Here is a 15,002-nt window from a genome sequence, read left to right on the forward strand (position 1 = left end):
AGTCTTGCAAATTTTTAAAATATTTTCAGGTGATGCTGCAGTGTAAACTCATTGGTTGATGCACGTGGATTTTCCCACCCAAATTCCAGCAAAGTTGTTCTCCATTTCGTTTCAATTGTCCAGCAAAAAAGAAAAGGCAATATCTAGACAGTGTTGGAATCTGTTAATAGTTACGTGGTGGTGTGAATTTGGTATGGATGTTAATCCTGGACAGATGTGAAATTTATGATTTGGTGTACCGGGGGACCAACTGTCCCTGTTTTATGGGACTGTCCTGTAATTGAGGTATTTGTCCCATGTCCTGGGCTCTTTGCCAGCAATGCTGTTTGCTTTATATTTTCAAATCATTGCCTTGAAGACCAACTTCGTGGTTTGTGGACTTTGATTAGCACACACATGCAGTATGCACCAGCGCATTCAGCTGTCCTCCTGGTGGCCCCATCCCCACAGACTGGACATTTGCCCCTGTGGTAATTAGTTTTTGGAAATGGTGGACTGTAGCTTTAAAAAATCAGTGCTGTAAGATCACATGACCTGTGTAAACCAATGTGTTAGCTGCGCGGGGAACCTCTACAGGGAGTACTACTTTTAGTTATGGAGTTTGATGTAGTTGCTGCTGCTGTCCTATAATAAAACCAAATGTTTCCACTAAGAAAAGTTTTTCTGAAGATCAACTCATTAACAAACTGGCGACGAGGATAAATCCAGATTTGGTGCTGTACCTCTCCCAGTGATTTGAGAGTATCTAAGTTTTTAAAAAAATAAGAGATACTCATCTGAAATGCCACAGTTTGGCAGAATCGATCCCTTTGAGCCAGCCACAGACAATTGGTCTCAATATATGGAACGTCTTGCGTTTTTTCAAGCAAATGAAATCACGAGGGGAGGAAAGAGGAGAGCAATTCTCCTGTTTGTGGGAGCAAGACTTAGCTTAATTCGAAGCTTGACAGCCCCCTGGGCCCCAGATTCAGACTTTCAGTGAATTAGTGGACCTCGTTAAGGGACTTTTTCAACCCAAGCCCTCAGTTACAAAGCAGTGGTTCAGGTTCAGTTCATAGGATAGAGTCGTGGGTGTGAGAATTGCTACCTGCGTGGTGAAATTAAAACAACTAACACAGTATTGTGATTTCTGTGAAACCTTGAATGACATTACATGCTCTGATTGTTTAGTATGTGGCGTGCAAGAAGTTGCTATTCACTGAAGATTGCTGGCTAAAGTGAATCTTGATTTTTGAAGAAAGCGTTAGAAATAGCGCTGGCGATGGAAAGAGCTGTAAGGGATTCAACAAATTCAAGGGGCAGAAAATAGCGCTGTGCACCAAATCAGGCCGAAACAATCAGCCAAAAGTGCCACAAAAAGCTGGGACTACGCCGTGAAGTGGGAAACAGCCCCTGCTAACTGAAAAATGAGGAAGCAGCTTAGCAACTAAATCTAAAAATAACTTTCAGCAGTCTTCCAACGATTGTCAATTTAAAGTAGAATGCTATTTTTGCCACAGAAATGGACACAATGAGACGGTGCAAAGTGAGATTTAACAAGGCTCCCAAACAACAAAGTCCGATGAAATCTATGGTGTCAAAGAGCCCGAAACAGCCATTTCTGACATTTATTCATTATTTGACATGAAAGTTGGGAAGAGAACCAATATTTGTTATGCTGCAAATGAATGGTAAACGATGAAATGATGAGTGCTTCTACCACTGTGTGGTGGGAGAACGCACTTTCGGATATTTAAATGTGATCAACAGTTAAATTTGGAATGAACACCTGCCAAGTTGAAAACATCCACAGGTGAGGAAATCCAAGTAAAAAAAGTAACTGTTCGTTATAGACACAGCTACCAGTGATGGTATTAGAAGGCTTGGCCCTCAGCCTTTTAGGTTGAAAATTGGTTAAGGGAAATTAACCTTGGTTGGCCAGTGAAATTTTAAAAAGAAGCTGGAAGAGTTCCTGTCTTGAAAAAGGAACAAGGCAAAGTACTTGAGAAAGAGCCTGGAGAGTCCAAGGACTGCAACAGGATGAAAAAGGGTGTAAGGATTCAACAACCTGAATAAATGACTCTTTTAAACAATGATATTGAAGAACAGCAGAAGAAACTCAAGGGGACTCTGACAGAGTTGGAGACGAAGTGAGTAATTTTCGCAAAAAAAAAAATAAAACCTGTTGAAAGACCTTTACACACCTCAAAATTCCCTCGGGTCAAAGTTTGTGCCTCTGGAAAAGTACGAAGAGAAACAGGAAGAATTTAACACCTCTCTAAACAAATTAGAACCAGAGAAGACTCAGCAATGTTCAAGTTCTAGGAGGAAGCCAACTGATACAAGGAGGCAGAAGAGCTGAAGAATCAGCTGAATGAAGCTAAAGAGGCTTTGAAAGCAAAGTTTTATTTATATAGAACTTTACAAGGTGTGAGTAGAAAATGAATCCTTGAGTAGCTCAACTACTGAAGTGTTATAACCCAGCAGGTGGTAAAGCAGAGTTATTTAAAAAGCCATAGTTAACTAGACACCAGACAAAGCATTTTCACCATACAAATTCAAAACGAGGTTCCTTTCACTTTGGTTCCTATGGAGCTATTTGTAGGCTTGCAACTTTGATCTTACATTGGCCTCTGCCCTTGCACATACGAAAACTATTGGTTATATCCAGCACATCTCATTGAATATGAATTCTCATTGCATCACCAGCCACTTTGAGTTCCACTTCTAATAATAGTACCTTTTATAGCACCAATTTCATTAGTAATATAAATTACTTGGTCTCTGCTAGCTAGGTGCCAGATTTCACCCCACTTCTTGAATGTTCTAGTCAAAATGCAAATGCACTCTCCGCCTCTTACATTCAAAACTAGTACACTTCAAAGCACCCAGGCTCGCTGGCTTTAATCCAGTTAAGCCCACAGACTATGCCTCTTTTTTTTTAAATTTCCAATAATATATACGTTAATAGCTTCATGACATGAATTAAGACAAATTGAGATTGCATCAGAGAGAAGTCTGGCCGACAGTAATCAAAGAAGGCTGAGGCTAAATTGTGGTTTTAAAAAAGATGATGACATGGAGAAAGAAAATGCAGAATTACTGATGAGGCATTGTCTTTGTACAAGGCTGAGCTTAATACTTCCCAATTTGGAGGGGAAGGTAGAGATAAGTAAAGGGAACCAAAAGGTGACTCATGATTTGCATAGTCGTGAGAGGTGGTTTACTGTTGGAGAAGCAGTATGTATAAGGAATTTTGGTGGAGGACTGAGTGATTACCTGGTAAAGTAAGTTCAGTGACTGGACCATTGTCATATCACATAGGGCCGGATCACCTGTAAGCATGTGGATCACGTAAGAAAAAGAGACCCCAACAAGATTGTGCCACCTGTAATCATTACTGAACCAGCAGTTCCTGTTGAAGATGCTCAACTAAGCTCAGACTGGCTGACTGATGTCTCTGGAGTGGAAGACGCTGAACTGCAAGTGCCTGATGCGGCTCCAGAGAATGTAGTTCCTTCAAAAGAATCTGTGAAGTTGTGGAGCTGCAACAATCCACATGAGTCAGGAAACCACCTGAAAGACTTAACTTGTAATTTCATGACCCTTTGTAAATGTTGTAATGTCATGAGTTAAATATCCTTGTAAATACAAAATGTACAGAAAAGTTAAAGGGGGAGGAATGTAGTAATTATAGGTTTGGGAAATATTGGACTGTAGTTTTAAGAATCTGGTGCTGTAAGATCACATGATCTCTAAACCAATGTGTTAGCAGTGTGGGGAACCTCTACAGGGGAACTTCTTTAGTTATGGAGTTTGATGTACACATAGTTGCTGCTGCTGTCCTGTAATTAAAACCAAATATTTCCTCTAGGAAAAGTTGTCTGAAGATCAACTCTAACACCATTCTCTCTCCCTCCCCGCCACTCTCTCCCCCCCCCCCCCACCCCAATCTCCAACAGTCTGGACAGCATCACCTCCATTCACCTGAAAGCAAGCCAACATTTCAATTCATGATTCCTAAATCAAGGTGTAGTAATTCAGCTTTTTCACTGCAGAAGAAAACTTTGAGCTCTGAGGCAATCTGAAGGAAATGGATTGAATATGGAATGGAGTAGGCAGTAGTATTGTAAGGAGTGGTGGAGGTAACTCCTATGACATGAAGGAAAAAGCAGAAACTGAGGGACCATGCCATTACGTTATTTTTAAATGTTCTAGAATTGGATTTATACGAGTTGAGTGGCAATAAAGTTGTTGGAGATGCTTCAGTCTACATACTTTCCAAATCAGATAAGGATTTCTTTTTAAACGGAAGGTAGTAGGCAAGATTGATTTAAGATGCATTGCTAAATGTTTTGGAAAAAGGAACTTCCCATTGCACTTGGCATAACCACCTCGTTCACTGACACAGTTAGAAAGGTCATGAGTTAGAAACGCAAGCTGAGCTGGAAATAAGCAGCGAATAATTCTTTGTCCCAGCTGGCTGATTTTTTTGGAGTGGTGGAGCAGATGGGACTACTCAGTTAAAGTTGTTGCAGGGAAGTGTGGAGTGAATTGATCAAGTCCTTATTCCGTCAGTTTCCAGAGTCCCTGTACAGTCCTCAAGGGATATGCCAGATATGGCAATTGTTAATGAATCCTGGTAGTTACTGTCAAGTCCTATCTAATCTATTTTGTACAGAAGCATTTGGATTCCAGAAATTGAAAATGGTTTAGTGCAAAGAGTTTCAAAACTCAGTAATACTCGAAGTTTTCCAGGCTGCTTTCGTCAGTCAGCAAGCCGGAGCTTTGACTTGGGGAGGACCTTGTATCAGTAATTGATAAGACACCTTAATGATAAATAATTGTTTGGGATTCTGGCTGTAGGATCTCAAGCTTTGCTATTAACAGCATGCCACTGTTTTTAAAGAAAATGCCATTTTGTTTCTTCAATGTTCCTCATGGCATCTTTCTCTTGTTTCAGACCTATTCTGGACTCTTCTGTGTGGTCATAAATCCATACAAGAATCTCCCCATTTATGCTGAACAAATTATTGAGATGTACAGGGGGAAAAAACGACATGAGATGCCACCACATATCTACGCCATTTCTGAAAGTGCCTACAGGAGCATGTTGCAAGGTAAGGCGCAAAACTCTTCGAGTGCGAGAGGAAGAAAAGTAACCTGCAATTTTCAGTTCATCTTTGAGAAAAAATGCACAGTTGTTCAAAGTTAATGTCATGTGAACCTTGAACTTGTTTTGATACATGTAGCAAACACTTTAGCATTCTATTTGTTTGTATTTTCACACAATACTAAAGCATGTGTCCTAGTCTTGAGTATGAATATTAGTTACTAATTTGAAGTTGAAATTGGGAAAAGGGGTCTGTAGAGATGCGGGTCAAACATTTTTTTTGTATGTTGCTGTTTTTCTTTTTTGCAAACAGCTGGATAATGGCCCATTTTTGCGCTTCATTTGGAAAAGAAGAAAATTCTGCATCAGTCCTATCACATTTGAAAAGGCTTGTGATGAGGGTATTTTAGATGTGTGGGAAGCCTGGGTTAGTACCTTGCTTAAATTTTTTTTAAATCTATAAACTTGTGGAAAAGAGCAGATTAATCAACTAAATTAACTTCCTTGTTAGTTTGCGTCTTGCAAATTGGAGAAATTAGATATCTTTTGAAAATCCAGAGTTGATTTGGTTATAGATCAAATGTAACTATTGTTTAGTGCCTTTTTTATGGTGTGACCTACAGCTATTGTGTTGAGATCAGTTTCCCAATTTATACTACATTTACAGCCAATTCAGTGTTGAGTTGGCAAAAATTCAAGCAATTATCTAGAACAAGATGTAATTTTGAGTACACCTTCCATTCGCATTTGAATCCTGGTTGATGGTGCAAATTACGAGAGTGAGAAGACTTGCTGATAAGAGCATCCTATTGGGCTGAAAGAAGTTTTTATTCACTGTGGTGAGACTAACCTTAGTAGCTGCTAATTAGGTTTTATGTTGGAGTGAGAATGGTGTCCACTTTATTCATGGTTATTGATTCTGCTACTTCCATTTATACCTAGTCTAGATGCACCTTCTGTTTCCTTACCCAGCCCATTACCATCTCTTTTTGCCTTGTGTTAGGATCCTAGCTGAGGTTACCCCTGGACAAGCCTGATCCCAGACTGGAACAACTTGATGGATCCTAACTTTTAATTTGTTCATTTAGATACGTGGAGTGGTGACTGAACAGTCACCGGAGTCAGCTAATGAATTTTTAACAGAAGTTGAAAAAATGCTTTACTCAAGAAAAGATAAACTATATTACAATACTCCTTCAGCCACAACTATACCTTTACAGATATATACAGATTTGTAATGATAATATAAGTTACAAAAGCTATCTTGTACTCTAATGTTCACAGTAAATACGCAGTCCATGTACCACTAGGCACCCTGTGGTCAGACACATCACACTCTGAAACCAAGTGACAGATGCCACCTCAGCCAGATGCTATGGGTCTCTCCTCATCTTTCCCCCTGCCCACCAAGACACTTATCACACTGTAAACCCTCATGTGAAAGACAATCTCCCACTCTCCAAGACCTTGCCTTGGACTCTCCCAAACCGATTTTCTCTCAGACGCCTTCCGCAAGGGTTCACCTCCAGGGTTTCAAACTCTCCTTCTGATGTTCCTCTACCCTGGGTCACCACATGCATTCAGACTGTCTTCCACACACACTCCAACTCAGTTGTCAACAGTACCACTGCTTCACATGCCCAAAGCAAAGAGTTACAGACCTTCTTGCCTCTTGAGTTCTTCTTGCTTGAAATCTGCTTTCTGTAGTTTTTGCCTCTTTAAATCTGAAGCTTGGAGCCTTTTTTTCTCTGCCCCTCACTCTTAACTTCACTTAAGAGGTCATTTTTCAGGTTCCTGACCTTCCAAGCAGGCCTTCTCCTCAAAGGGAATTTTCTTCTTGGGTTGGGACTGCTATTTGTCCCCTGGAAAATCCAACTGAACTCGATCAGCTTCCAAAACAAACTGTTGTTTCTCTTTTGTTTGCCTGTGGGAAGGACCTGCCTCTCTGGACCCCTGTTACTAGGCAACAGCCCAATTCCTCTTCTCTTTGTTTGACCTAGTTGCAACAATTGTAAAAACCTCATTAGAAATGCAGGCACCTTTTTAAAAGTGAAACTAAAACTCAATTTGACCTTGACATAGATACAGAAATGTAAATCAAAATTTAAATATTAAAGCTAAACCTCATTCCTAATATCCACCAATACAAATATAGCATCTGTAAACTATCTCTATGTCCTAACACTTGCACCATTGCCCTTTTGCTGCCACCCAATCAGAATCTTTCCCCTTTTTTTGTTTTCACCCTTCCCTTTTGTGTTCTCAGTCACATCCTTAACTTTTTTCCACTTCTGAGTGAGGTCATCAACCTGAAACGTTAATCCTTTCTCCCTCCACAGATGCTGCTAGATGTGTTTGAGTATTTCTAGCAATTTCTGGTTGTTTGTTCCAGCATCTGCAGTATTTTGCCTCTCTGATTAACACTGCCAAACTCTTAATTTTCAGCCTAGTGGAGTCAGAAGGTCAGTGGGTTTGAAGCACATTATCAAGGCAACCCATCAGTGCCACACTGCCAGAGATGCCACCATTTGGACTGGCAGCTCCAGTGGATGTGGGACTGTTTGAAGAGAAGCAGTGGCATTCCCTGGTATCCTGGGCAATGCCACTAAAAGATTCTGACTATCTGTTTTCTTGCTGTTTATAGGGCCTTACAATGTGTAGGTTAACTGCATTTTATTCCAGCATTTGTTTGCAGGGTAACCACTTAATTGTGGCTGACATTCCGAGGTAGTGTTACATAAATTCAAGGTCATTCTTTCCTGCACCCCTTTTTTCTCTCTCTCGCTCTTTCTCCTCCTGCAAACCAAAAGAAAGCTTGGAAACTTGTCTTGGTAATGAATTTGTCACGCTTTCTTCATTCATTCATTCATTCATTCATTCATTCATTCATTCATTCATTCATTCATTCATTCATTCATTCATTCATTCATTCATGGAATGTTGACTTTTATTGCCTGTCCTTAATTGCTCTTGAGAAGGTGATAGTGTGCTGCTGCCTTGAACAGCCACATTTTGTGGTGAAGGTACTCTCAAAGTGCTGTGGATAGGGAGTTCCAGGATTTTGGTAGTGATGAAGGAATTGATATATTTCCAAATCAGAATTGTCAATGACTTGGAAGGATCTTGCAGAAGGTGGTGTTCCCATATACATGTTCCGCTAACAGCTCTAGGTGGTAGAAGTCACAGGTGTGGGTGGTTCTGTCAAAAGAGGATTGGCAAGTTGCTGACAACTTGTAGATGGTATACAGTGCAGCTATGGTACATCAGTGATAGAATGGATGCTATCGAGCTTGTGTTGTTGAAAAGGCACTCATCTGGGCAAATGGAAGTATCACCCCTCATGCCGGATGTCCACTTTGTAGGTGGTGGAATGGCTTTAAAAGAGTTGCAAGATGAGTGACACTGCAGCATGAAACATATAGCAGCAGGAGTAGGCCGTTCAACCCCTTAAGCCTGCTCCGCCATTCAATATGATCATGGCTGATCCTCTATCTCAACACCATATTCCTGCTCTCTCCCCAAAGCCTTTGATGCCTCTAGAGTTTATAAATCAATCTTATCAATCTATTTCCTCCTTTAAATACATTGTGACTTGCCCTCCACAGCTTTCTGTGGTAGAGAATTCCACTGGTTCACCTCCCTCTGAGTGAAGAGGTTTCTCCTCACTACAGTCCTAAATGGCCTACCCCATATCCTGAGACTGTGACCCCTTGTTCTAGATTCCCCCCCCTCCCCCAGCCAGAGGAAATATCATCCCTGAATCCAGTCTGTCCTTTCTTTGAGATCTTCCCTCATTCTTCTAAACTGCAGTGAATACAGACCTAGTCAATCCAATCTCTCCCTCATAACAACAATCCTGCCATCCCAGGAATCAGTCTGGTGAACCTTTGCTGCACTCCCTCTATGGCAAGTATATCCTTGGGTAAGGAGACCAAAACTGCATGCACTATTCTAGATGTGGGCTTACCAGGTCCTATACAGCTTCAGTAAGACATCCTAGCTCCTGTACTCAAGTTCCTCTCAATGAAGGCCAACATACCATTTGCTGCCTTAACTGCTTCTTGTACCTACATGTTTGCTTCCAGTGATTGGTGTATAAGGACAACCAGACCTCTTTTTGTACATCAGCATTTCCCAATCTATCACCATTTAAATAATCTGCCATTCTGTTTTTCCTACCAAAGTGGATAACTTCACACTTATCCACGTTACACTGTGTCTGCTACATATTTGCCCATTCGCTCAACTTATCTAAACTGCCTTGAAGTCTCTTAACATCCTCCTCACCGCTCATATTCTCACATGGTTCTGTCATCAGCAAACTTGGGAATATTATATTTGGTTCCCTCATCCAAATCATTGATATATATATTGTGAATAGATGGGCCCAAGCACTGATCCATGCAGTACCCCACTAGTCACTGCCTACCACTCCGAAAAAGACCCATTTATTCCTACTGTTTCCTTTCTGCCAACCAATTCTCAATCCATGCCAATATATTACCCCCAATTCCATGTGTTTTAATTTTACACACTAACCTCTTACATGGGGCTCTATCAAAAGCTTTCTGCAAATTCAAATACACCACATCCACTGGTTCTCCCTTATGTATTTTGCTAGTTACATCCTCAAAAAAAACTTTCGGTTTGGAAACTTGATTTCCCTTTCATAAATCCACGTTGAGTTTGTCTAATCCCGTTGATATTTTGTCCTGTTCTCATATCCTTTATAATAGGCTCTAGCATTCCCCCCCCCCCCCCCCCCCCACTGATGTTAGGCTAACCGGTCTGCAGTTCCCTGTTTTCTCCCTCCTTTTTTAAATAGCGGGTTAGGTTTGCCACCCTCCAATTTGCTGGGACTGTTCCAGAATCTACAGAATTTTGGAAAATGACAACCAACACATCCGCTATTTCCATGGCTGCCTCCTCTGGGATGCAGATTATTGGGCCCCAGGGATTTATCAGCTTTCAGTCCCATCCCAGCACTTTTTGTTTTAGTAATGCTAATTTCCTTCAATCCCTCCTTCTTGGCTCCCTAGTATTTCTGAGAAATTATTTGGCTTCCTCCGTGAAGACAGAACTAAAGTAGTTTAATTGTTCTGCCATTTCCTTATTCTCTATAAATTCTCCCATTTTGGACTTACATTTGTTTTCACTTTTTTGAGACACTTACAGAAGCTCTTAAAGTCCACTTTCATATCCAGCTCCTGTAACCACAATAATCATCCCCAGGATAGTTAAAATCTCGTTAAGAGGATTATTGCCTGGCATTTGTGTGAAATGAATATTACCTGCCAATTATCAGCCCAAGCCTGAATGTTGTCCAGGTCTTGGTGCATGAGGGCACTGACTACTTTGGTATCTGAGGAGTTGTGAATGGAACATTGCAGTTATCAGCAAACAGCACCACTTCTGATTTTATGATGAGGGATGATCATTGAAGTAGCTGATGCTGGTTGGGCTGAGGGCACAGCTTGTGGAACTCTTGGAGGCCAATCATCTCAACCCCAAAAGCCACAGCCATCTTCCTTTCACGCTAGGTATGACTAGCCAATGGCGAGTTTTCTCTTGATTCCTGTTCACTTCACTTACTCAGGCTCCTTGAAGCCACATTCGGTCACATGCTGTTTTAATGTCAAGGGCGTTCATTCTTGCCTCACTTCTCTCAAATTCAGCTCTTTGGTCCATGTTTGGATTAAGTCTGTATTGAGGTCTGAAGCTGAATAGTTTTGACATTGTATAAATCAGCGCTTGACTTAATTACGAGGCAAGCACTGTTGATGGGACACCAGAAAATCCATGTGATACCAGGATGGAGACTTGGGCAGTGCTCAACCTGATTTTGGAAGGTTACCAGCCCAAGGCAGCCAATCCTTGCCCGCTCTTCTATTTTGCCTTCGCAGAGCCAAAGTCAGTAGCTAGCTTTAAACTTTTCCACAATGTAACTCATCAGCATATTTGATACACATCTGACTCTTTTGGTCAATGTTGTTGAAAGCTATTTTATTTCCTATTTTACTCATGACTACACCAACCTTTTAGCTGCAATTAAAATGTACACTTTTGAAGCAATTGGCACACTAATGTCAGATAGGATCATGCTCATTATTCTCCCCAGGGAGAATTTTTGATTTATATTTGTTGAAATAAACAGTCAAGCTGGTGCTACTTTGTAGCATTGTTACCTTAGGCAGGGATGAAGTCCTACTTTAGGAGTTAAGCTTAAACTGTGGACTGACAACTTGATGCAATTCAAAGGAAATGCTGCATTGTCAGACATTGCAGTGGGTCAGCTGGACATTGACTTCTGATCTGCTTACAAGAATAAATGAAATGGCTATTCATCTCTGTTGCTGTTTGAGAACCAGCTGTTTGTAGGCTTTTGCTGTTTTGATGAGTTGGTATTTAAAAAATATTCATGAGACATTTAAGAAACTTGATAAAGCATAATCTGTTCGCAAATTTTATTTCTGCTTCCGTAAAGGATCCTTGTATAAATACAACACTCTGCAGTACAGAACTGTACTGATCAGTAGGATTCGTCCTCATGACTGTCAGCATATGCATGGGCTACCAAAGACACAAAAGTGATGTCCCTCTCTGCCCCACCTTATCTATTATCTGTTCTGCACAACATGAATTGGCCAAACAGTTGGTTGAACTGCTACAACCAGTTCTGAGCAAGTTTTCCACATAGTGAAGGATTCCTTCACATTTGCCAAGACCATACAGGACTTGCATATCGATAGCAATGTTGTGTCCATGTGTTCGTTTGACATCGCTAGCCTATTCACCATTGTGTCACTCAAGGAAGTCATAGATGTTTGTACTATGTCATGGCGATCTAGATGCATCACTAATATTGGAATCTGTATTCGTTGACCTTATGAATTCAGCAACTTGTGCAGTTGACTTCAGTTTTAACTGTCATGTATGCCCAAATAGATGGTGTTGCCATGGGATTTCCTCTACACCCAGCTCTCTCGAACATTTTTGTCACTTTCCAGGTGACATATATCTTCAGTGGAATGACACTTAACCTCCTACCCCTTGCATATTTCTGATATGTAGAGGATATATTTACTATATTTGAATCTGCAGCTGCATGTAAGAACTTTCTTTCACACGTTGATGGGTTTCATCTAGTGCTCAAATTCACCTTTTGAAATGGAGCAGTCAAATTAGCTCCCTTTCCTCAGTGTGCTGGTTGAGATCTGCCAGGGAGTTCTCTACTACTGTCTGCCGCAGACATACATTCACTGGTCAGTATACACATTGGGATTCCTACAGCTCCACACGCTATAAGATTGACCTTATCGGCTAAGAATTACACTGAGTCAATTTAAGATTCAGTTGGGTTCAGTGTGGCTCACTTACGCATGCTAGAAGGCACATAAATTCACACACATGGCCCTGTCCTTTGCAGACAGAAGGAACATGTCCACACTTTGCACCTTTTTCAACTAAACAAAAGCTTAGAGAACAGTTCTATGGTTCATTCCCCAGGGCAATGTCTTAACCAATCAGAGTTGACCTAACCGGTTTGAATTTGAACAAAGCTGGGCAGTTAATTGTTCTGTGCTGCTTCCTCCATGGCAACATCTCCACCAATCACAGTCCACTTGCCAACCAATCAGCGCACTTTTCTCGTGCAGTACAAATTGTTGTTCCTCTGTTACATTTGGTAATTTCTTGCAAGCTTTTCTGATGAGTGCAAGATGAAAACCTTTGTGTCTCTTTTTCAGCAATGATAAGGTCATTCCAATCTGTGCAACCAGTGGCATATTATGATGTTGGCCAAGTCCAGGATTGCAGACTCTTTAAGTAATTACTTGATGGGCGATAGTAATCTTGAACAAACGTGCAAAAGGACTGAATTTTATGAACTTATCTTTGTGGCAGTAGAGGCACTCTCTTTTATTCATTCATGAGATGTGGGTGTTGCTAGCAAGGCCACAATCTCTTGATCATGAGGAGCTAATTATAATTAGCTGAGTCAGCACGGGGAATTGGGTGAAGATAAGGCTGGTTTGAATGTTACAATCTGTGGTCATGCAGCTTACTGAGCTTCCTTCAAAGTGGCGCGCTGGGCACTTTAAGGTACTGAAAAGCTACCATAATATGAAAAAAGGAGCAAGTGAGAATCTGTCACCTTTAAAGACAAATGCTAATTACTAAAATCTGAAGTATATTTGCTAAAAATACTTGTGTGAATAAGAACAGAAATGTAAGACCCTTTAGGAAGGTATGTAAAGGAAAGATTGAAAAAGTCGTACATTTACCCTTCAATCCAGTTTGGTGTGAATACAAATTAGTTTAAAATTTTTCAAAAGCAAAGGAGGTTGAGTATTAGGAATGTTTTTAAAGATTAGAATTTAGTATTTTTAGACATGAGCATTAAGAATTTTATACTTTGTTAGAAATTTAAATCTATTGCTAGTTTCAGTCATCTTTGTCTGATCCCAATAATTCCTTCAAGCCCGGCTGCTCGGTATCAAGTTGCTGCTGGTTATATGTAAGGCTTGTGTCTGAAATCCATTTTGCTAGAGGAAGGAGGAAATGTACAATCATTTTGAAATTTGAAGACTGACATTGATAGATTTTTGATGGATAAGGATATCACATAATATGGAACACTCTCTGGATAAATGGGGTTGACATACAAATCAGCCATGATCTGAATTGAATGGGTGGATCAAGCATGTGCCTCTCTTCTGAGAAGTGGTACAGCTGCAGAGCCTGATACTAATCAAACTGGTCTGTGTGCATGTTTTCCAAGAGAAGCCAGTGAATTGGATTTAAGAGCAGGAGGTATGGCTGCCAGTACTTAACCAAAGCCTAACTAGTTGCACCTGTAATTGCCTAACTCACTTAGAAGTGGAATTCTCAAACTGCTGGTTTGGGAATGACCGATCAACAAGAACCAGACAACAAGCCCTCACTCTGATCAATAATCTTTTTTTCCATAATGGTCTGCTGATTTTGGCCTGTGTGGATCTGTTGCCATAGTAAATGTTTGAATAACTGAAGTGCACATTCAAAGAAAGTTGTTGATTAAACTGTGCTTAAAATAAAACAAATAATGTGTTGAGTTTGTAATGTTTGAACATTTGTACATCAGATGTTGGTAATTGCAGTTGCAATGCGTCATATTGGGCCATCTTGGACAGGTTCCATATTAATGGCTGTTCATTTAAGTTTGAATTGCACTATATAATGGTCGTTTTGTTTAGGGGTTATATCATAGCGAGTGAGAGCTGACGTGATTACTGGAGTTCTTTTGTTCCCATATGTTTCTAGACACATTGACCAGACCACCTGGCTTATCTCTGCACAGTTACACTGGCATGAGCTAGGCAAAATGGACTTTAACAGACAGCTACATAGTGGTTGCATTGTTCTGGTTTTATTGCAAGAGGCTAGCTGTTAAGTTTAGTTTGATCCGTTATGTGCAGTTGGGTGATTTTTGCTGTCCTCATTTTTATTGGTATGCAGCTGTGTAAGTTATCTGTGTCAGAATGCGAGTAGTTGGTATGCAGTTCAAATGCAGCTGAATTATTGAGCAGTGAGTGCTCTTGTCCTCGTGCTCTCATTAAGGTCAGAGTTTGAGCACAAGACTGTTTACCTTTGGCACCTCCCAGAGATTTGGGAGATGAGGGGAAAAAACAGCTCTTCAGTTTAAAAGCTTCCTGTTTACCATTTCTGAATGGATGCAGTGCAGCAAAACATGTTTAATTTCTTCACTTCCAAGAGTGTGATTGAGTTATGGAATTCTCTCTCCAAATGAAGTGTGCCACAAATTAAGACCATAAATAGGAACAGGAGTAGGCTGTACAGCCCCTGCATTCAATAAGATCATGGCTGATCTGTTTGTGTTTTGAGCTCTCTACCCTTGATAACCTTTGATTCC

The 15,002-nt window shown here is 40.6% G+C and overlaps 1 protein-coding gene across 7 annotated transcripts in view; it reads left to right on the plus strand.

Annotated features, from left to right (window-relative positions):
- Positions 1-15,002, plus strand: part of LOC121293543 (myosin-10) — a 166,581-nt gene that overhangs the window by 28,097 nt on the left and 123,482 nt on the right. For all 7 annotated transcript variants that reach the window (XR_005946549.1, XM_041216561.1, XM_041216564.1 and 4 more), the window contains exon 3: positions 4,943-5,099. Coding sequence is in view for 6 of the 7 variants with exons in the window: in XM_041216561.1 (XP_041072495.1) it covers positions 4,943-5,099 (157 nt within the window). In the remaining variant the exon portion in view is untranslated. The remainder of the gene's footprint in view (positions 1-4,942; positions 5,100-15,002) is intronic.

Source organism: Carcharodon carcharias, chromosome 22 (assembly GCF_017639515.1).
Source record: "Carcharodon carcharias isolate sCarCar2 chromosome 22, sCarCar2.pri, whole genome shotgun sequence".
Classification (NCBI taxonomy): Eukaryota; Metazoa; Chordata; class Chondrichthyes; order Lamniformes; family Lamnidae; genus Carcharodon; species Carcharodon carcharias.